The sequence below is a fragment of the Myotis daubentonii genome, chromosome 12 (genome assembly GCF_963259705.1).
Source record: "Myotis daubentonii chromosome 12, mMyoDau2.1, whole genome shotgun sequence".
Lineage (NCBI taxonomy): Eukaryota > Metazoa > Chordata > Mammalia > Chiroptera > Vespertilionidae > Myotis > Myotis daubentonii.
The window spans coordinates 6,728,124-6,749,996 of NC_081851.1; the positions used below are offsets into that span (position 1 = coordinate 6,728,124).

A 21,873-nucleotide genomic window follows, 5' to 3' on the forward strand; every position below is an offset into this window, starting at 1 on the left:
GTGCTGTGCAGGCTGTGCTGTGCTGTGCAGGCTGTGCTGTGCAGGCTGTGCTGTGCTGTGCTGTGCTGTGCTGTGCTGTGCAGGCTGTGCAGGCTGTGCTGTGTTGTGTTGTGCTGTGCAGGCTGTGCTGTGTTGTGCTGTGCAGGCTGTGCTGTGTTGTGCTGTGCAGGCTGTGCTGTGCTGTGCAGGCTGTGCTGTGCAGGCTGTGCTGTGCTGTGCTGTGCTGTGCTGTGCTGTGCAGGCTGTGCTGTGCTGTGCAGGCTGTGCAGGCTGTGCTGTGTTGTGCTGTGCAGGCTGTGCTGTGTTGTGCTGTGCAGGCTGTGCTGTGCTGTGCTGTGTTGTGCTGTGCAGGCTGTGCTGTGCTGTGCAGGCTGTGCTGTGCAGGCTGTGCTGTGCTGTGCAGGCTGTGCTGTGTTGTGCTGTGCAGGCTGTGCTGTGCTGTGCAGGCTGTGCTGTGCAGGCTGTGCTGTGCTGTGCAGGCTGTGCTGTGCAGGCTGTGCAGGCTGTGCTGTGCTGTGTTGTGCTGTGTTGTGCTGTGCAGGCTGTGCTGTGCTGTGCAGGCTGTGCAGGCTGTGCTGTGCTGTGCAGGCTGTGCTGTGTTGTGCTGTGCAGGCTGTGCTGTGCTGTGCAGGCTGTGCTGTGCTGTGCAGGCTGTGCTGTGCTGTGCTGTGCTGTGCAGGCTGTGCTGTGCTGTGCTGTGCTGTGCAGGCTGTGCTGTGTTGTGCTGTGCAGGCTGTGCTGTGCTGTGCAGGCTGTGCTGTGCAGGCTGTGCTGTGCTGTGCAGGCTGTGCTGTGCAGGCTGTGCAGGCTGTGCTGTGCTGTGTTGTGCTGTGCAGGCTGTGCTGTGCTGTGCAGGCTGTGCTGTGCTGTGCTGTGCTGTGCAGGCTGTGCTGTGCTGTGCAGGCTGTGCTGTGCAGGCTGTGCAGGCTGTGCTGTGCTGTGCTGTGCTGTGCTGTGCTGTGCTGTGCAGGCTGTGCTGTGCTGTGCTGTGTTGTGCTGTGCTGTACTGTGCTGTGCTGTGCTGTGCTGTGCTGTGCTGTGCTGTGCAGGCTGTGCTGGGCTGTGCTGTGCAGGCTGTGCTGTGCTGTGCTGTGCTGTGCTGTGCAGGCTGTGCTGTGCTGTGCAGGCTGTGCAGGCTGTGCTGTGCTGTGCTGTACTGTGCTGTGCTGTACTGTGCTGTGCTGTGCTGTGCTGTGTTGTGCTGTGCAGGCTGTGCAGGCTGTGCTGTGCTGTGCTGTACTGTGCTGTGCTGTACTGTGCTGTGCTGTGCTGTGCTGTGCTGTGTTGTGCTGTGCAGGCTGTGCTGTGCAGGCTGTGTTGTGCTGTGCTGTGCTGTGCTGTGCTGTGCAGGCTGTGCTGTGTTGTGCTGTGCTGTACTGTGCAGGCTGTGCAGGCTGTGCTGTGCTGTGCTGTGCTGTGCAGGCTGTGCAGGCTGTGCTGTGCTGTGCTGTGCAGGCTGTGCAGGCTGTGCTGTGCTGTGCAGGCTGTGCTGTGCTGTGCTGTGCTGTGCAGGCTGTGCAGGCTGTGCTGTGCTGTGCTGTACTGTGCTGTGCTGTACTGTGCTGTGCTGTGCTGTGCTGTGCTGTGTTGTGCTGTGCAGACTGTGCTGTGCAGGCTGTGCAGGTTGTGCTGTGCTGTGCTGTGCTGTGCTGTGCTGTGCAGGCTGTGCTGTGCTGTGCTGTGTTGTGCTGTGCTGTACTGTGCTGTGCTGTGCTGTGCTGTGCTGTGCTGTGCAGGCTGTGCAGGCTGTGCTGTGCTGTGCTGTGTTGTGCTGTGCTGTACTGTGCTGTGCTGTGCTGTGCTGTGCTGTGCTGTGCAGGCTGTGCAGGCTGTGCAGGCTGTGCAGGCTGTGCTGTGCTGTGCTGTGCTGTGCAGGCTGTGCAGGCTGTGCAGGCTGTGCAGGCTGTGCTGTGCTGTGCTGTGCTGTGCAGGCTGTGCAGGCTGTGCAGGCTGTGCTGTGCTGTGCTGTGCTGTGCAGGCTGTGCAGGCTGTGCAGGCTGTGCTGTGCTGTGCTGTGCTGTACTGTGCTGTGCTGTACTGTGCTGTACTGTGCTGTGCAGGCTGTGCAGGCTGTGCTGTGCTGTGCTGTGCTGTACTGTGCTGTGCTGTGCTGTGCTGTGCTGTGCTGTACTGTGCTGTGATGTGTTGTGCAGGCTGTGCAGGCTGGGCTGTGCTGGGCTGTACTGTGCTGTGCAGGCTGTGCAGGCTGTGCTGTGCTGGGCTGTACTGTGCTGTGCAGGCTGTACTGTGCTGTGCTGTGCTGTGCTGTGCAGGCTGTGCAGGCTGTGCTGTGCTGGGCTGTACTGTGCTGTGCAGGCTATGCAGGCTGTGCTGTGCTGGGCTGTACTGTGCTGTGCAGGCTGTGCAGGCTGTGCTGTGCTGTGCTGTGCTGTACTGTGCTGTGCTGTGCTGTGCTGTGCTGTGCTGTACTGTGCTGTGATGTGTTGTGCAGGCTGTGCAGGCTGGGCTGTGCTGGGCTGTACTGTGCTGTGCAGGCTGTGCAGGCTGTGCTGTGCTGGGCTGTACTGTGCTGTGCAGGCTGTACTGTGCTGTGCTGTGCTGTGCAGGCTGTGCAGGCTGTGCTGTGCTGGGCTGTACTGTGCTGTGCAGGCTATGCAGGCTGTGCTGTGCTGGGCTGTACTGTGCTGTGCAGGCTGTGCAGGCTGTGCTGTGCTGTGCTGTGCTGTACTGTGCTGTGTTGTGCTGTGCTGTGCAGGCTGTGCAGGCTGTGCTGTGCTGTGCTGTGCTGTGCTGTACTGTGCTGTGCTGTGCAGGCTGTGCAGGCTGTGCTGTGCTGTGCTGTGCTGTGCTGTGCAGGCTGTGCTGGGCTGTGCTGTGCAGGCTGTGCTGTGCTGTGCTGTGCTGTGCTGTGCTGTGCAGGCTGTGCTGTGCTGTGCTGTGCTGTGCTGTGCAGGCTGTGCTGGGCTGTGCTGTGCAGGCTGTGCTGTGCAGGCTGTGCTGTGCTGTGCAGGCTGTGCTGTGCAGGCTGTGCTGTGCTGTGCTGTGCTGTGCTGTGCAGGCTGTGCTGTGCTGGGCTGTGCTGTGCAGGCTGTGCTGTGCTGTGCTGTGCAGGCTCTGCTGTGCTGTGCAGGCTGTGCTGTGCTGTGCTGTGCAGGCTGTGCTGTGCTGTGCTGTGGTATGTAGGCTGTGCAGGCTGTGCAGGCCCTACAGGCTGTGCTCTCCTCAGCACATTACCAAAGCTCACCCAGTTGTCCAACTTGGAACCTAGCTCTCATCCTTTCCTCTCTCCTTCACTCACCATTTCCAATTCCTCTCTGATATACCCCTTAAATATTGAGTCCATTTGCTTCTCCCCGTCCTTACGGCCGTCCTAGTTCCCCCTGCATCAGCCATGCCTGCTTGACTGCGGCAGCCTCCTAATTCTTCTCCCGTCTCCTTTCTCCCGCCCACAGACCCATTTTCTACACAGTGGACAGGAACCTATGTCCACTACAAATCTGTTCCCGACCCTCTTCTGCCCAGAACCCTGCATGGCTCCCTGCTGTTCCTCAGATGAAGTCCGCGCTCACTGGGACAGCGTCTGTCAGTCTCGTTTGCACACACTCCCCCTGTACTGCTCCTGGCTCTTCCTGGGCCGCAGGGTCTCCCCACACTGCCTGCGCGCTCCCTCTGCCAGAACGGCATCTTTCCCGCCTCCATTGGCTAATTGGTTCCCATCCCAGTTCCCGCTTTGGGCTCGGGATACCCAGGTCTAGGTTTTGTGCCCGCTTTTTCTCCACTCCTCACAGTGTATTGTCATAGCCTGTTCCTTCCCTTGGGCCCCACAGAATGCTCAGTGCTGGGAGGCCAGAGGAAATGTGCAGGTGCTGTTTTCACAGCCACAGCACCAAGCCCAGTGCCTGACACATCCTAGATTTTCAGCAGATATTTGTGTGAGAATGAACAAATAAACGAATGAGTAAACGAGGAAGACGTGAGTAACGACAGGCTAGGCTTGAATGAACGAGATGCCACAGGTGATCCAAGGAGTCCTTGGGGCAGAGAAAGCTGGTCTGCCCCTGGGGACCGATGGGCGAGGGGCCAGGCCTGTGGGAAGGACAGCCGCGGGCCACCTGGAGGGGCAAGTGGTGCCAGCGGGGCATTTGCATCTGTCTCCTTCTGCAAGGAGCGGTCTCTTGGTGTGGAACTGCTCAGGCCTGAGGCAGCAGGTGCAGGGCCAGGCTGCCCGTGCGGTTTGTGGCTCAGGAACAGGAGAGGAGGCAAAACTGAGAAATATGTTTCCAAGAGATAAATCCGCTACCCTGTAGCTGTTCAATACGAGACATGGATGACTGCCTTGGTAATGCTTTGACATCGCCATGCTTACATTAATGACTAGTTTATTTGTGCCGACACCTGTAAATCCAGTGGGCTGATCCAGGGGAGAGACTGGGCCAACACATAGAGAACTGTCAGAAGAATCAGCCCAATGGGCCATAAGCACAACCAGATGCTCAACTTCACTAGGACTCAGGGAAATGTAAATTGATATAAATGAAAAAGACCCCACTTGGCACCAATAAAAATAAAGTCTGAAGACACCAAGAATAATGTAGAAATAATAGGAATCTATTCACTGATGATGAAACTGGCAAAGCAATACCTTAGAATAACATCATGTGCTTAATAACACAAATCACATTCTATAACATAGAACGATATTCTATTTATGAATGGACACGTACATATGTAAAAAAGGCATAAATAGAAAGGATATCCTATATAATAAAAAGCTAATATGCAAATCAACAGAACGGTGGAACAACCAGTTGCTATGACATGCACTGACCACTAAGGGGCAGTGCTCAATGCAGAAGATGCCCCCTGGAGGTCAGTGTGCTCCCACAGGGGGAGCGCCACTCAGCCAAAAGCTGGGCTCTTGGCTGGCAGGAGCCCCTCCCGCATCCGTGGCAACACTAAGGTTGTCTGCCTGACTGCTCAGGCCCACTCCCTAAGCTGTCAGTCGGACATCCCCTGAGGGTTTCTGGAATGTGAGAGGGTGCAGGCTGAGCTGAGGGCCCCTCCCCCACAAGTGCACAAATTTTGTGCACTGGGACTCTAGTAAACTATAATACTAAACTACATCTGGGAAGGCAGGAGAAAGGGAAGAGATGATGGCATGGGCCTCGAGCTGTATCTGTAATCTTTTGTTTCTTTAAATAAAAATCAAGATTTTAAGCCTGTGGAAAAATATCCACAGTATTAAAGCTGGTAATAGGTATGTGGATGCCAGCTATTTCTGTGTGTGAATTATTGATGTCATTTTAAAATTTATTATAGAAACAAACCAGGGATAAATGCATGGAAAACCCAACTTGGGACAACTTGGATATGCACCTTCCCTGCAGAATGACTCTAGGTTAATGGGAATACTGATGTTTGCTGATATTCAAGGCTTTCCCCAACGACACTATATGTCTATCTTATTTTGTTTTCCTAAAAGGAAAACATCACGAAACCTCAGGAAAAGACTGGGTAGTTGGGATTCAAACATGAAATCTTGAAACCAAGATGTCACTTACCAATGGTTTTCACTTGGACAACGGCTCTGACTGTGCGGGACCCTGCGCCGTCGGCCTGCGTGTAGTCGCAGGCGTAGGTGCCCTGGTGGTAGTCATAGATCACGGCCAGCGGCAGCGGGTTGCTCCTCTGCGCAGAGAGCAGTCTTCCATTCTAGTCCGAGAGACAGAAAGGCAAGTGAAGCTCTTTCTCCAGAGACTGTCTTGTGCTAATTGCACCTTTCAGAGACCTTCACAAGTGCGAACCCGGAAGGGGACAGCCAGCCTGAGATGAGGACACGACAGTCATCCCCGGAGGGAGGAAGAGGTTCTGTTCAAAAGTTGTCTTTGCAAAGTTCTTTCTTAAAATAAGAGGCGTTTTAAATACCATCACTTTGTGCGTGGAGATCAGGCGCCCAATCTCGTCAGCCCACTAAGAAGTATTTCATTTATTATTTTCCAAAGCATGACTCAGGCCCCTGAGAGTATTCTAGAAAACGCATCATATTCTAAGTAGCTAATACTAAATAAATTTTTTAAAAAACCTATGTGTTTATTATGTCTGAAAATTGATGCAGATTTTCTGTATATAGGGCTAATATAAAGCTTCCTCTTTAAATAAATTTAACTTTAATAAAATAATAAAATTTAAATGTAAAACATTAAGTCCATCAATATGACAGAGTGGCTGAGGACTGGAACTGGGGTCTGCTGGCGAGGCCTCTGGCGCTGCAGGGCGACCTGCCTGTCCTTCCCAGACCCTTTTCCTGCCGGTGCGGTGCCCTGGCCTCCGCCCTCCCCTCAGCGCCGCGCCCCTTCCCAGCCCAGGGTGCACACACTGCACCGCCTTTGCCAGGTGGGCGCCGCCTGGCTTCCACTCCCAGGGCGAGGGCGCCCTCCTGGGGACAAATCGGCACCCCTAGGAGCCCCGCGCAGCGCAGCGCCCCGCTGCGAGCTCAGACCTCCGTCATTGCGTCCGTGCACCCCTGGACTTAGTGCGGTCTTCGGTGCGTAGGTCACTCCTTCTCCGGGTCGTCCAGAGCAGCCTTTGTGCCAAGACATAGGCCAGGTCCTGGACACGCCGGGAATCAGCCCGGCCTCTCTCATGGGCGCGCAGTGTAAGGACGCAGGCGCGTCTCCGTGGCGGTGGACGCCCCCCAGGCCGTGACTCCGCTGATAGGAGGCAGGCCTGCCCTCCAGTGCGAGCAGCGCTCTGAAGAAGGTGCCGGAATCAGGCGGGGAAGGGAAGCGTCATTTAAGAAGCTTGAAGCAAAGCATCCATGCAGGAGGCAAGGCCCAGCTGAAGGGGCCCATGCGCCTGGCTGTGTTTGACCTCCGGGCTCCGGCCCCCAGCGGGCAGGCGGCTGCCCTCCGCAGAGGGAGAGTGAGTGAGTGCCTGCACAACTGAACAGAAGGTTGTGAAGCATAAGCGTCATATTATTAGACTTTTTTTAGTGGCAACTCAGTGTGAGAGTGCTTACCAACTTAAGCAGAGACTATCATAATCACTTCTGCACCATGGGGGACTGGGGCGCGGCAGGACTGTGAGCCTCTGGTAGATGGTTATCACTGTGCAGTGACGAGGGGCTCCGGCCTCCACGTGGCCCTTGGCCTCCAAGTTCCAGCCAAGAGTTCCAGGAGCAGCCCTCTCACCACTGCAGCCGAGGAAAAGAGATCAACAGCAAAGAACAATAGGAAGAGCCTCTTATCCGGGTCGCTGGCCAAGTGTTTGATCGGGTCTCGGCTCCCCGGACTGCGCAGAGGCCCCTCCGGCTGGGTTTGCGTAGATTGTTTTCCATTTTACGGGTGGGCAGCCTGAGCTCCCGGGCTTTGTCCTTTGCTCTGTGACACAGGCTCGTCAGTGAGAGCACTGGAAATTTATCTAAATTATTCTGACTCTGAGTTTCCAGTTCTGATGGAGGAATTCCCCTGCCACGCTGCCTGCTGACCTGCAGAGTCAGGGATTCCCCACTCCACGTCTCTAGTGTGGTTCCTGTGGCTCAAGAGGGATTTCCAGGAGGTTGACAAGCAGCTGAGGGTTGGGGGGCAGAACTGGTTGGCGGGGCGGCTGCCGTGTGAAGGGAACCAAGGCCAAGTAGTGGGACAGACAAGGTTAAACAACCCATCGGCTGATCTCAAGGATCAAGAACCCTTTAAAAGGAAGGTTCAGAGCATGGGACAAAAGTCAGAGACAGAATTCTGCACAGTAACACATAAAAGAACAGAAATTAGAGTGGAGGTCGTAAATCACATGGGAAGGCAGAGTTAGAACTAAGACGTTGGCTGAGCAACAGGGAAGATGAGTGATAACAAAGTGGACCTAATCCTATAAAATAAAAGGGTAATATGCAAATAAACCGAACAGCAGAACAACCGGTCGCTATGACAAGCACTGACCACCAGGGGGCAGATGCTCAACGCTGGAGCTTCCCCCAGCCTGGAGGCCCTGATCGCCCAAATAGGGCCTGCTGGCCAACCTCTCAGACCCTCTCCCAGTAGGCAGGCTGTAATTGCCTGATGGGGAATGCGGAACTGGGGGTGGGTGGCTTCAGATACCAGTGGAGCCAGGCCAAGGCCCCCACCCTGCTGGTCGCTCCACACAGAGGGTGACCAGCACTGGGAGACAGAGCTGGCAAGTGGGTGGGAACGGCCAACCTCTTGGTCCCCCCCTTCCCCTCCTCCTCCCTCCCCCCGGCCGGTAGGTTCCTATTGCCCAATGGTGAACAGGAAACTAGGGGTGGGTGGCGGTGGGGGGCTGGGCTGGCTGTCAGCAGCTGGGGAAGACGGCCCTGATTGCAGGCCAAGCCTAGGGACCATACCCGTGCATGAATTTCATGCGCCAGGCCTCTAGTTTTTCCCATAAAAATGTAAGAATGGCGCAGTATGTACCATTAAGATTTTATGAGGTGGAAATAAAAGGAACATCAAAGACAAGAGATAAGAGATAAGCAATTTGTGCTAAGAACGATGGGAACCCCGTTCTAATAATACAATCACAAATGATTTAGGTGGGAAACAGAGGGGCTAGTGGGGCTGTACAGGGAATGCTTTGTTTTGTTCAGAGGTAAAGAAATACACAGATAAAAGGAGCAGCATACCAATGAGACCTGTGCGGAGAGTGTTGGGAGTCCTGGAGAGAGCTGAGGCACGAAGAAAAGGCTGAGGGCACAAAAAGCCCCTTTATTTTATTTACTTATTTTTAATCCTCACCTGGGAATGTCTTTAAATTGGTTTTAGAGAGAGAGGAAGAGAGGGAGAGAGCCATCGATGTGAAAGAGAAGCATTGATTGGCTGCCTCTGGTATTTGCCCTGAGCAGGGATCGAACCCAGAGCCTTTTGGTGTATGGGATGACACACCAGCCAACTGTGCGACCTGCCAGGGTACAGGACTCTTAAAGGAATGTGTGACGCAAGGAGACGAACAAAGCAAAGCGAGCGCGCCCCTCGGAGCGTTCACCGTTCTGCTCTGATGTCACCAGCCTGCTGTGCTGCGGGCAGTGCTGCCACTCCAGCGAGCCCCACACGGTGCGCTGTCTGTGTGGAGGGCGCGCCCTGGAGCTGGCCACACAGCATTCCTGCCTGGGCTTTTGCTGCTCGCCTGGGACTACATCTCAAGCCCTGTCTCCCGGGGGCCCGGTGTTTTCACATCTGTTTAATGACTCAGTGTCCAGCTCACCTCTTCTCACCCCTAATTGCATTAGTGGCTACTTTCTCCAGTTTGGCAAATGCTGTGAGTTTACTTTGAGCCATAAAGTCCCCAGATGTGATAGTCACCACTTTCACACCCTCCAGTTAAATCATTTTATCTTTTATTTTATTTCTTGAAAATATCTGTAGGGCCTACCATCTTCTTTCTATTCCCACAGGGTCCCGGGTCGGGACTTATACTTGTAAAGTTCAAACACACCAACAGGGACCTAACAACCTACCACATACCCAGCCTGCCGCCTGTGCACACAGTCCACCCTGAGTCCACCAGGCACGACCGCTGCCCGCTGAGCCGAGCGCTCCCAGCACGCAGCGTGCCTGCAGCTCCTGTTCCCAGCGTCCATCCCCCACTCCCTGCCGAGGGCCGCTGCGCTGTCCCTTGTTGCAATCAACTGACAACATTCCATTTATACACACATTTTGCTCTATTATTTATCTTTTAATGGTAATAAAGGTATGTTATGGGGAGCAATTCCACCTGGACTCAGGACACCTGCATTAGTGCCATCTGCTCTGCCTGAGGACCTGCGGGTTTGTATGAGAGAAAGGAGCACTGGGTACTATTTCCTGCCTAATATCATCACTTTTAGTAGCACACTGCGTCCATGAGGTCTGTGAGTCTCCAGGTGTGCATGTGTCTGTGTGCATGTGCGTGTATGTACTGCACACGCACACGCACAGACCTACACACACACACGTAATGCATAAACATAGCCTAAACCATGCCTCTCCAAAGCCGCATCAGAAGCTACGACTGCAGAGCAGCATCGATTAACCGCGTTTGGAACAGATGCCTTTCCCACTGACACCTCTGACGCATGCAGCCAGAGCCCGGAGAAGGGAATGAGCTTCCTGAGCAGACGCCAGGCAGCCTTGGGGTTTCGCCGAGGCGGCAGCCGCTCTGGCTCCTGCTCACCGACAAGTGAAAACGGCCTTGCATTGCCGGGTCTGCCCTTCCACCTGAAAAGCCGGGGCAAGCCTCTCCCCGGGCTGGGAGCAGCGCCCGGGGCAGAGCAAGGCCTCCGCCCTCCGACTGCAACACTCATCAGCCAGGGGAGTGTCGTTCTTACGAGAGCTGAAGAGGATGAACAGAACCATGGACTCCTTACTACCCTCATCTCAGAGGCTGTGAAATGAATGTGCCCCAAACTGGGCATTTTTGAAGCCAGCACGCTTTCCGTGTCACTTTAAAATACAAATGTGAAACTTTAGACACATCACTCATCATCCCCGAGTAGTTATTTCTACAAAGGACATAAAGCACCTGGCCACCTGCTGTCCCCAAGGCTCAGGAGAGCCGAGTGGAACACGCTCTCCCCCCAGCAGCACCCCTCCCCCACGCCTCTGCTGTGGGGTCTGGAAGTGCACGGGACCACCCAGCAAGCAGGCTGCCTGCTGGGCATCAGTCAGTGGCAAGTTAAAATGATGTTTTATATTAACAAACGAACATATTTTGAAGTCAATTTTAAAGTTTTACACAATTTTTCGGACAAAGTACTGGACTTTAAACAATTATCATCAGTGTAATGGCATTTAAATTCTATTCCCTGATTCCGCCGTCTAGGGGCCAACTGGCAGAGGGCTTTGGAGGTGATGCTCGGAGCATTGGCATAGATTGTGGCACTCGGTAACCCATAAGCACAGGGAAAATGCCAGGTGTTTGCTATGTGGTTTGTAACTCAAACCCATTACAGAACTTACCTTTCCTGGCCTTTCTCTTCTCTTAGCACAGCACTCCCGTCTCCTGGTCTCACCTGTCACTCAGGGCCTCGAAGAGGTGCCCACTCAGGAAAGTGTTCTACGCTCCGATTCGACCAGAGACCTTCTCACTTGCTGGGTGCTCCCTCCCTGAGCAATTCTCACTGCTTTCCGAAGGCGTCCCGCCGACCGCTCTGGCGGCTGCCTTGGCTGGTGCTGTAACTACCTATTACTTCACATGGATATACCTGACTTTGAGACAATTTCCTGGCACAATCGAAAGGGTGGCTGGAATGGCTGGAGCGGCAGTCCTGTGGCTCCCGGCGAAGACCATGTTAGAAAGTCAGTCTTTTCTGTGGGCACAAGGCCAGCCTTGGGGAAGCTCTGGACCTGAGATCCTCAAACCCATGATTCTACAGACTGGCAGAGATGCTGCCATTAGAAACCACATCTTGCATGAGTTTTGGAAAAGTCACTCTTACCTGGTACCAGGTCATCTCTGGACTCGGGGCGCCACCCTGGCAGCCAAGGCTGGGGCAGTGAATGGCGTCGGTGCTGCCCAGACGGAGGTAGCGCGTCCGAGGCACCGGGCGTGCACAGGAGAGGTCGGCCTGGGGCTGCACTTCCAGGACCATCTTCACACAGCACGCCTCGTCCCTGCGGCTCCTGGGAGAATCAGGAGGGTCAGCGCGGCCCCGTGAACACAGGTTTGACCCAGGACCAGCGGGCTTGGGGATATTTCGGATAAGAATGCGTGGGGGACACACCTCATCCTGGGCCTACAGATATAGGAGCCAGCATGGCTCCTCTCCGCGGTCAGAAAGCGCAGGGCCGTCTTGTCCAGGAGCAGGTGGGACTGGTTGCTGGTAATTTCCTTTAAGGCGCCTCCTTCCCGAGGCTGAAGGTACCACTGGGCATCAGACAGGCCCTCAAGGCCATGGCAGGGCCGGCTTGCAGGGCCCTGGGCGGGTGAGAGCGGGTGTCTGTGGTAGGAACGGGGTTTCCGTGCCTCTGCTAAGTCACAAAATAAGACAAACTCCTCGGCGCTCTCCGCGGAGTACATCCAAAGGAAGTTTTTGATGGAGCAACCTAGAAACCACAATAGACAAGCAACACAGAAACGCATTCAAGGATGAAACTGACTTACATTTACAAAGAATAGTTGTTATTTTCCACTTCACTGTCCCCGTTTTGTGGGAAAAGGAAGTTTACATGCTAACGCGACCCCCCCGCCCCCCAGGGCACACCAGCCACTTCAGCTTAGCAGTGGGTAATATTTGATTATTATGTAATTGTATTTTGAGCAGTTAGACAGCCGAGCCAGTGTATTCCTGCTCCCGCCCAACACCCACCTGATTAACTGGGTCCCCCATCAATGCTTGGCGTCAGCTGAAAGCTGTTCACCCCAGTAATTTCTCCTTCTACAACCTCTTACTAGTAGGAAGAATGTGTTCTGTGATAGTGTGTCATGCTACTGATATATCAAATTATCTGTCACTTTAAGCTTTGACCATAAGATTCAGTGTTGACTTGAAAAGTGAACCCTACCTGAGATGTTAAACCCTTTGATCCTTTCTCCTGTGACAAACCAAAGGAAGATCCACCCCAAAGAGAGCATCGTCCACCCAGGGGCCGGTCCCTCAGGAAGCACTCCGTGGCGCGGGGGTGCGCTGGGACTCAGAGTCCACCCCGCAAAGCCTCTTCATTGCTGAAATAAGTGGGAGATAAGAAATTGAAACTGTGATCAAAATGCAAGTCACACAGGAAGCTTTGAAAGGGCAGGTCCTTCCTAGCAAGCGGTCACATGTCCACGTGTGCATGGCACTCAGTGGGGTGTGCAGGCTGCGTGCCACTCACCCCTGTGGCAGGGGAGCATGGCGAGCTCAGCACCGCAGGGCCTGGCACGGGCAGTGCGCTACTCCTGACCCATTTCCTCACGGGGTTTCCTCCCCACGTTCGCAGCTAGTGCGCACATTTCCATGAGTAATTTGGAAAGAATTAAATGAAAATTTTCCTGAAAAGAAAATGACACGTTGAGTGAAAATGTTAGAGTCCCCACACTTAGGGGAGCTGGTGGAGTGCGAAGTCCGCGCTGTGTGCACATTGCTAGTGTGTGGGAACTGTAGCGCATGCAGGACGCTGGACTTTCTGTGTCGCAAATAAGAGGAAAGCGCTGCTGCTGGAGGGCATTGCTACCAATCCTCTGACTGGAAGACGAGGATAGTCACCGCAGAGAGTGCAGGAGCCTGGGCTGTGCTCCCAGCGCTTGTCCCCTTGCTGGTAGCCTGGTCATTGGAATTTTCAAATCACCTACAAGAGATGAGAGGTCAGGGCCCTGGGAGGGCCAGTCCATCCAGGCCGCCACAGGATGGTTGTGAAGCAGGAACGCCCTCCTCCCAGTCCTGGAGCCTGGGGCCCGCATCGCGGCGCCAGCATGCCTGGCTCTGGGGAAGGCCTCTCAGCCTGGCCTGGCCGTTACGCGCTTGGCGGAAGGCTCGGAGCTCTCTCTGCAGTCTCTATTACAAGAACACAAATCCCATTCATGAAGCTCTATCCTTACTATCTAAACACCCCCTAAGGCCCCACCTCTAGTACCATCACTAGGGTATTATCTCTGAGGGTTAGGATTTCGACATATAAATTAGGAGGTTGGGGGGAACACAGACATTCAGGTCATAGCAGTGGGTAATATTTGATTATTATTTAATTTTATGAGTGGGAAAATAAAAGTAATTTTCCTATAGAACAGTTTTCCTGTGCCTCTGAGAGTTCTGACTGTTGTCACTAACATAGAAATAAGCTGTGCATTATTCTTGGGGTTACAGACTAAGGCACTTTAACCCCGGACCTCAGCTAACATTTCTCCGAGAACACTTCCACCTGTTCCAGGCAATCCGGGAGGGGACACATGAAAATGCACAGCCCCTGTTCTCAAGGGCCTAGCAGCGTGGAGAACAATATTAAAGAAAAAATGATTTGACACTGATTAGAACAGCAAGGAAGACTTTGTTCAATATTAGTGCAGCGGAGAGAGCAGCCAAGACTAGTGCAGCGGAGAGAGCAGCCAAGACTAGTGTAAGGGAGAGAGCAGCCAAGACTAGTGCAACGGAGAGAGCAGCCAAGACTAGTGCAACGGAGAGAGCAGCCAAGACTAGTGCAACGGAGAGAGCAGCCAAGACTAGTGCAACGGAGAGAGCAGCCAAGACTAGTGTAAGGGAGAGAGCAGCCAAGACTAGTGCAACGGAGAGAGCAGCCAAGACTAGTGCAACGGAGAGAGCAGCCAAGACTAGTGCAACGGAGAGAGCGGCCAAGACTAGTGCAATGGAGAGAGCGGCCAAGACTAGTGCAGTGGACTAGGGCCTGGAGAGAGATTAACTCAACTCAGAGCACAACAAGGACAGGTGCGGTTTCCAGCCCAGGAGCAGTGCAAGGCCATCAGGGGATGGAAACTTACCAAGAGGAGAGATGAAAGGCTGGGGATTCTGATTAAACTGCCCTAACAGGATTCTTTCTGAAGACAGTTTAAGGACTTAGAAACAAGGGTGGGGAACAGAAACTGGATCAGATATCAAAGGAAAAATAAAGGGGGAAGTAAAAGAAGGAAGTGCGGGATAAGCTATATTAAATACTGTATGGCCAAGCTGAAAGTTCCCTTAAAAAATCTCCCCACGCATCTTTGATTTTTAGGAAGCTCGCAGCATCAGTCTCTCTGTATCCACATCTAACCAGCTATGCAGGTCTTCTGCTCACGCTTTCCTGCACTCACCGGTCCTTCCTGCAACCACTCCCTCCACCCACGACTTTCCCAGGAGCTTTCTTTCCAGGTGTCTCCATCTTTTTTTCATAAAGAAACACTTGCCTTTTCTCATCTTATAAAATTCTTCCTTTTCAACCAGTTTCCAACACACACACACACACACACACACACACACACACACACACACACACACTGTGTCTCCAACATCTTGGGATGCAGGAGGAGGGATAACTTTAATATTTATAAATTAGTTATCAATAAGTAATGTTTCTCTAGCAGAAACATTGAGCTTGAGGCGTCTTTGGGGATCCGGTCAGAGCAGAGGAGTCTGGGGCAACAGCATGGGGGAAAGGGGCTCAAGCCAGAGAAGTCTGGAAGCTGCCAGGGAGAAGAGATGGGCTTCCCCGAGGAGCACTGGCCTGGCAGGGTGGGTCAGGGCCAAGAAAAGTTAAACAGAATATACCCCAAAAGGAAGAAAATAAAGAACAGATCACAGGGACCACCCTGACACAGCGCAGGGAGAACTTGAAGGGAAGACTAGATGCCAATGGCAGCAGCTATAGAGGAATCAGACACAAAAAGACTGCAAGTGTCCACTATGTTTGGCCACCATCGGGTCAGATGAGTGCACAGGGAGGGGAGGTGATGAGAGCTGTGCTGTGAGGAGGGAGCAGGGGACAATGTGGGGAGTGGGGACGCGCCACGCCTCCCACAGGCCACACTGCGGGGAGTGGGGGGAGAGGGCGGGTCTGCTCCTCTGCTGGTGAAAGGAGAGTTGTGACAGGAGTCTCCTGTGTGGGGAGGAGCAGGCAGATAGCAGGTGAAACAGAAGTGAGAGTGAGATTCATGGGCCGATTTCTGAGGGGGCAGGAAGCGAGACAGCCGGGAAATCACAGAGCCATGGGCTGGGACAGGAGGCGGGCAGGTCTGTCCAGCCCAGAGCTCAGGCGGGAGGCAGAGCCCTGCTGTGAGATGCTGACAGAGGGGAGCTTCCTGAGGGGGAGGGCAGGAGAGGGCTGGGCAGGGCTGGAGTCACTGTGCCTCTCCCCGTGGGCTGCTCTTTCTCCTAAGGACTGTGGTCAAGGAAGGCCGGCTAAAGCAGCTGCCTTTCAAGACATGGCCTGGCCCCTTCTTCCTTTATTTTGCCCACAAAGCCCTGAACAAATAGTCTACCCATCGCCAGCCTCTGGCAGCATTTTTCTAAAAGCAAGCGTGAGGGTGACACTTCCATGCTGACTTCACCGGCCCTCTGCCTGCGAGGTGAAGAATCCAGTCTCAGCACCCCTGTGAGGCCCTGCATGACCTCATTTGGCTCTCATATCTGACCTGGATTTCCTCAGAGAGACCCTCCCTGGACACCTGCATGATGACATGCCCCTGCCACCCACTGCGCCTGCCTGCCAGTCAAGCTCCTGTTACTCAGGTGACATTCCTTTGTCTCAGTGACCCCGGCTCTCTCCTGTACTCTTTGGGAGAGAGCTAATGTCCTTCAGTTTTATTGACAGACAAAATTTACCATAAAATAGTGGTCCCTGCTATTCATGGGTATAATAAGGGGAATTTACGTACAAATGTAGAGTCTCAGAGACACTGTCTCGTTACCACATGCTGTGGCCTCACAGAAAGAGATGAGAGCCCATCAGGGTCTCTTCCTCAAAGCATTTTCCTGGTTCTATATGAGCTGCATGTCTTCTGTCAGAGGTTGACCCCTCAGTGGGTCAAGGCTACAACTTCAATGATATTTGGTTGATAATGAATTAAGAATTTCACTGACCAGAGCTTTGAGTGGGAAAAAACAAAAGAGAAGAAAATGCTGGAGATGTCAGGTGTCAAATTGGACAAACATCTTAAGTCTTTATCCATAAAATGCTCAAAGCCCTATGAATAGATTTATGTTAGTTAGAATCACCAGTTTTTATAAACTGAAGACTCCAGACATGTAGAGATATAAAGTTTGCCAGTTAGATAGCACACATATTATTACAAAACATTTTATGAGAAGGAATTGTGTTAGCAATTCATTTTGAAACTTATTTAAACTCTTTTCGCAGCTTACATTTTCTGGTTAGGAAATCTAGTGAAAAAATGTACTATTGCCTTACCTTTATTTCCTGTTCTGAAGACAAAAAAGAGGAAGGAAGTTCACATCGCTTCAATGACTGCCGGCTGTTCTTTCTGAAGAACATAAGAGAATACCCATCTTCAAAGAATTCTCCTGTTTCTCTTCCTACTCAGACAGGTAACTGGAGAAGATGCAACAACAGTTAACTCTTACAAGTTTGGAAATACACCTGGAGAAAAAAGGCAATCTTTATTATCTTGTGAGGGACCACTGACATTGTCAAATCCATGGTCACATAGAGGAAAATCAAATAACTCCCTCTATCAGTCGAAGGAAATGCCCTGAAGATGAAGCAGCTAAGACTCTTTGACACCCCTCGACTAGATGAGGTTTGCGGTTAGGCTCGGTTGAAAACTGAGTAAGCCTATTTCCTTTACAGGAATTTCCTGTAAAGCCTATTAGCACTCAATTTCTCAATTGTGGGTTTTTGTTTGTTTGTTGTTTTTGGTCTTGTACAACTAACCTCCCAAAGGGTAACCTTGAAGATAAACGCTAAGCTTTTCTTGTGATTAGGAAATAATCTGAAATCACCAAGGTTTTTTGGGTGCATGTTTATGAAGAGAAAGCTTCAAAATATAACACAATTAAGAATACCACGGTCCTTTGATGTGACAACTAAAATCCTTTAAGTCAGACCTTCCAGCACCCAGAGATCATGCTCGTCAGAAGAGCTTCACCTACACAGCATGGGGGCGAGCCAAGGAAACACCCTCCTCTCATGTTCCAGTAAAGATGAGGCCTCTTTGCAGAGCCCCCGCCATTCCAGGTCACTTCTGCACACAGCTGGAGGGGAGCCTCAAGGACAGCTGGAGACCAAGTTCTCTTTGGGATGAAGGTAGCATTCGTGTTTGCCTGAGGTGACTTTGGGAGGCCAGAAGACAGCATCAGCGACTGTGGCTAGAAGCACCCCAAAGCATTTCTGAGCTCGTCATGACCCTGCAGATTCCTAGAGAACACACATCTTTCCAGGCTGGTCCCGAGGGAGGCCAGGGAGCAGGTGAAAGGACACTCTGTGCGGGAGGCTCAGCCTCAGTGTCCTGGGAGCAGCACAGAGACCACCCGGGGGCTGGGGAGAGATCAGGTAGGATGGGGGAAAGGGCTGACATAGGGTTCCTATGACAGGTCCCAGTAACTGTTGAATTGAACTGGACTGCAGTGCAATGGGGCATGGGCTATCTTCCCGAAGATTCAGAGACTCTGACGCAGATCTTGAAGCTGAGAGTAAAGGTATTTAGAAAGGTGTTTCTGAAGTAAATTTGCTCACTGGAATGGACTTGGAATAGGGTTTGCTGGAGATGGAGTGCTCTGGTCCAGGCATTGTGGACATACTCCAAAAATCTGCTCCTTGTGCCAAGATGTGCAGTCTATTTCTCCTGTCCTCAAATGTAGGCAGACTGTGACTTGCTCTAACCCACTGGTTCTCAACCTTCCTAATGCCGCGACCCTTTAATACAGTTCCCCATGTTGTGGTGACCCCCAACCATAAAATTATTTTCGTTGCTACTTCATAACTGTCATTTTGCTACTGTTATGAATCGTCATGTAAATATCTGATATGCAGGATGTATTTTCATTGTTACAAATTGAACAAAATTAAAGCATCGTGATTACTCAAAAAAACAATATGTAATTATATATGTGTTTTCCGATGGTCTTAGGCATCCCCTGTGAAAGGGTCATTCGATCCCCAAAGGGGTCGCAACCCACAGGCTGAGAACCGCTGCTCTAACCCATGGAATGCACAGGCCATGACGCTGTGCCAGCTCTGGACCTAGTTTCCAAAAAGTCTCCTGCTTTCATTTTCTTTCTCTCAGAAGCCAAATATTCTGTCAGCAAGCCCAAGGTAGCTATAAAAAGCAGCTGCAAAAACAGGAAGAGAAGGAGAGGGAGAAGGAAAGGGAGAGGGAGAGGGAGAGAAAGAGGGAGAGGGAGAGGGAGAGGGAGAGGGAGAAGGAGAGGGAGAGGGAGAGGGAGAGAGAGAAAAGAGAAACATTGATTGGTTGCCTCCGGTATGTGCCCCAACCAAGGATCAAACCCTCAACCTTTTAGTGTACAGGACAATGCTCCAACCAACTGAGCATACTACAAATGAGGTGCTACCTCACACCTGCCAGCAAACGAAAGGTGCTAGTGAGGATGTGGCAAAAGGAAACCCTAGTGCACTGCTGGTGGGAATGCAGACTGGTGCAGCCACTGTGGAAAACAATGTGGAGTTTCCTCAAAAAATTAAATATGGAACTACCATTTGACCCAGTGATCCCACTTCTAAGAATATATCCTAAGAAACCCAAAATACCAATCAGAAAGAATGTATGTACCCATATGTTCATGGCAGCACAATTTACAATAACTAAGATCTGGAAGCAGCCCTAGTGCCCATTAGTGGATGAGTAGATAATGAAGCTGTGGTACATTTACACCATGGAATACTATGCAGCAGTAAAAAAGAAGGATCTTTTACCCTTTGAGACAGCATGGAGGGACCTGGAGAGTATCATGCTAAGTGAAATAAGTCAGTCAGAGAAAGAAAATTATCACATGATTCACTTAGATGTAGAATCTAATGAACAAAATAGGTTCAGAAACATGGAAACATGGAAGCGACTGACGAATCTCAGAGGGAAGGGGTGGGAAAGAGATTAACTAAAGAACTTATATGCATGCTAGTGGCCTGGTGCACGAATTCATGCACATTGAAAGGAAATTAATTAGGAGAAATATTTTAAACTAAACTGATAAGAACAGATACTACACTTGATCTTAGCCAAAAGGTCGAGAAGCGATAAGAGAAATATTTTAATATTGCCATTTGCCCTTGCTCTATAATAGAAGTGTCAATCAAATTCACAATTGACAACAACAGATGGAAACACACATGTGCAATTGGCACCAGTGAGAGCTTTATATGTATTGTGCTTTCACGAGTCCACTTAGCCTTTTATAGATATAGAATAAACTTGCTTAATTAGACCTGCTTTCTGATTTAGCTAAACTTTTTTCAGCCCAATGAAGCACCCCATCTTCTCTTTCAGGCAATTGTCAACTGTAAATATTGTCAATTGTAAATAAAGCAGTAAATATCAACACAAAGCAGATTATTATTGTAGATCACACAGGGAGAACAAAGGGTAAAATATTTAACTGCAGCAGTGTCTGACTATATTCTGCGTAGTGAGAAAACTTGAAATCATTTTCAAGGTCCATCATTTCTTACTTCTTTTCAGGTGGGTCACGTTTCTAAGCTTTCTAAATCTTTGTTTTCTGGCTAATGAAAAGAAAATAGGATTCCACTGAGTCTCCTATCTACCTATTCCAGGACTTCTGTGAGGATCAAATGAGATGAGATGTGGGAAAACGCTTCACAGACATTTGATTAAAGCGTAAAATGTTTCCACCTGGCTATAAAGCAAGTTGTGTTCCTGGGATGAAGAAACTCCAAGGAGGCTAGTCGCTAGGGAGAGGAAGCCGGGTGTTGCTACGTGACATCATTACCTGGATGGTCGGACACTTAGCATATTAGCCTTCTATATATATATATATATATATATATATATATATATAGATAGATAGATAGATAGATAGATAGATAGATAGATAGGCACAACCCAGGGACATGGACAATAGTGCAGCAAAGGCCTGGAGCGGGGCAGGAGATCTTATGTCTCTGGACCTATTTTGTTTGTCAGTTTATCTTGTTCATTAGATTCTACATATGAGTGAATCATGTGATATTTTACTTTCAATGTGGGGGAAAATGGGCACATCTATAATACTTTCAACAATAAAGATAAATTCAAAAACAAACAGGTGAGGATTTTAAAAAAGAGACCATTCTGGGAATTCATGTCCAATCATTTTATGTGTGTCTATTATTGTATCAGAAAAGTGATAGAGGGTAAATAAAACACAGTTTCTTCCTTCAAAGAGATTATATTTGGGGGGATAGATAAATGATTTCAGATAAATAATTACAATAATAACTCCTACCTAACAAACATTTGCTAAACATCTATTATATGCAAGTTCTTTTGCTAGTAACTGTCATTGTGCATTGCCCTTCAGACATGACTAGTTTAATAGGACAGAGAGGGGTTGGATGCCTAAAGATCCTTTCTTGTGTGGTAAATGCCAGTGAGGTATGTCCAGCAGATCATGGGGAGGGGCTTCTGTGTGGCCTTGGGACTGACTCTGGAAGATAATTCACAAATTTCCATTAATTTTTTTTCTAACCTCCAGTGTAGAGATGGTTAAATTGGTCATCAGTAATATCTTCAATCTCTTCCATAGACATTCATTTACTTACCTTCCCCCACCAACTGCTGTTGGACTTTCCCCACAACAGTTTCTTGTAAAATGATGGTTGTTTTCTTTAATTGAATCTTTATTGTTCAGATTATTACAGTTGTTCCTCTTTTTTCCACCCATAGCTCCCTTTCACCCAGTTCCCATCCCACCCTCCGCCCTCAGCCCGCTCCCCCCACTGTCCTCATCCATAGGTGCATGATTTTTGTCCAGTCTCATCCCGCATCCACCACACCCCTTTCCCCCCCAAGAATAGTCAGTCCACTCCCTTTCTATGCCCCTGATTCTATTATAATCACCAGTTCATTCTGTTCATCAGATTATTTATTCACTTGATTTTTAGATTCACTTGTTGATAGATATGTATTTGTTGTTCATAATTTCTATCTTTACCTTTTTCTTCTTCCTCTTCTTAAAGGATACCTTTCAGCATGTCATATAATACTGGTTTGGTGGTGATGAACTCCTTTAGCTTTTTCTTATCTGTGAAGCTCTTTATCTGATCTTCAATTTTGAATGATAGCTTTGCTGGATAAAGTAATCTTGGTTGTAGGTTCTTGGTATTCATCACTTTGAATATTTCTTGCCACTCCCTTCTGGCCTGCAAAGTTTCTGTAGAGAAATCAGCTGACAGTCATATGGGTACTCCCTTGTAGGTAACTGACTTTCTTTCTCTTGCTGCTTTTAGGATTCTCTCTTTGTCTTTTGCTCTTGGCATTTTAATTATGATGTGTCTTGGTGTGGTCCTCTTTGGATTCCTTTTGTTTGGGGTCCTCTGCACTTCCTGG

At 50.5% G+C, this 21,873-nt stretch overlaps 1 protein-coding gene, 1 long non-coding RNA gene and 1 pseudogene across 4 annotated transcripts in view; all 3 read right to left on the bottom strand.

Moving 5' to 3' along the window:
* The window catches only part of IL18RAP (interleukin 18 receptor accessory protein), a 31,603-nt gene extending 18,211 nt beyond the window's left edge, over positions 1–13,392 (bottom strand). For 2 of the 3 annotated variants that reach the window (XM_059658853.1, XM_059658852.1), the window contains exons 1-5: positions 13,215–13,392; positions 12,453–12,612; positions 11,672–11,993; positions 11,387–11,570; positions 5,523–5,673 (exon numbers count right to left, since the gene is read on the bottom strand). In XM_059658853.1, coding sequence (XP_059514836.1) covers positions 5,523–5,673; positions 11,387–11,570; positions 11,672–11,993; positions 12,453–12,522 — 727 coding nt within the window. In that variant the 5' untranslated portion in view covers positions 12,523–12,612; positions 13,215–13,392. Of the gene's footprint in view, positions 1–5,522; positions 5,674–11,386; positions 11,571–11,671; positions 11,994–12,452; positions 12,613–13,214 lie in introns of those variants that run through there. The other variant, XM_059658854.1, reaches the window with a different exon arrangement.
* Positions 13,393–16,307: 2,915 nt separating this feature from the next.
* LOC132213740 (uncharacterized) lies at positions 16,308–17,084 on the bottom strand. Its single transcript, XR_009448054.1, has 3 exons — positions 16,999–17,084; positions 16,764–16,888; positions 16,308–16,440 (listed from the first exon to the last, which is right to left on the bottom strand). It is a non-coding gene; the product is annotated as an uncharacterized LOC132213740 (long non-coding RNA).
* A 2,332-nt stretch (positions 17,085–19,416) lies between these two features.
* Positions 19,417–19,567, bottom strand: LOC132214128 (U2 spliceosomal RNA; annotated as a pseudogene).
* Between the last annotated feature and the right edge of the window lie 2,306 nt (positions 19,568–21,873).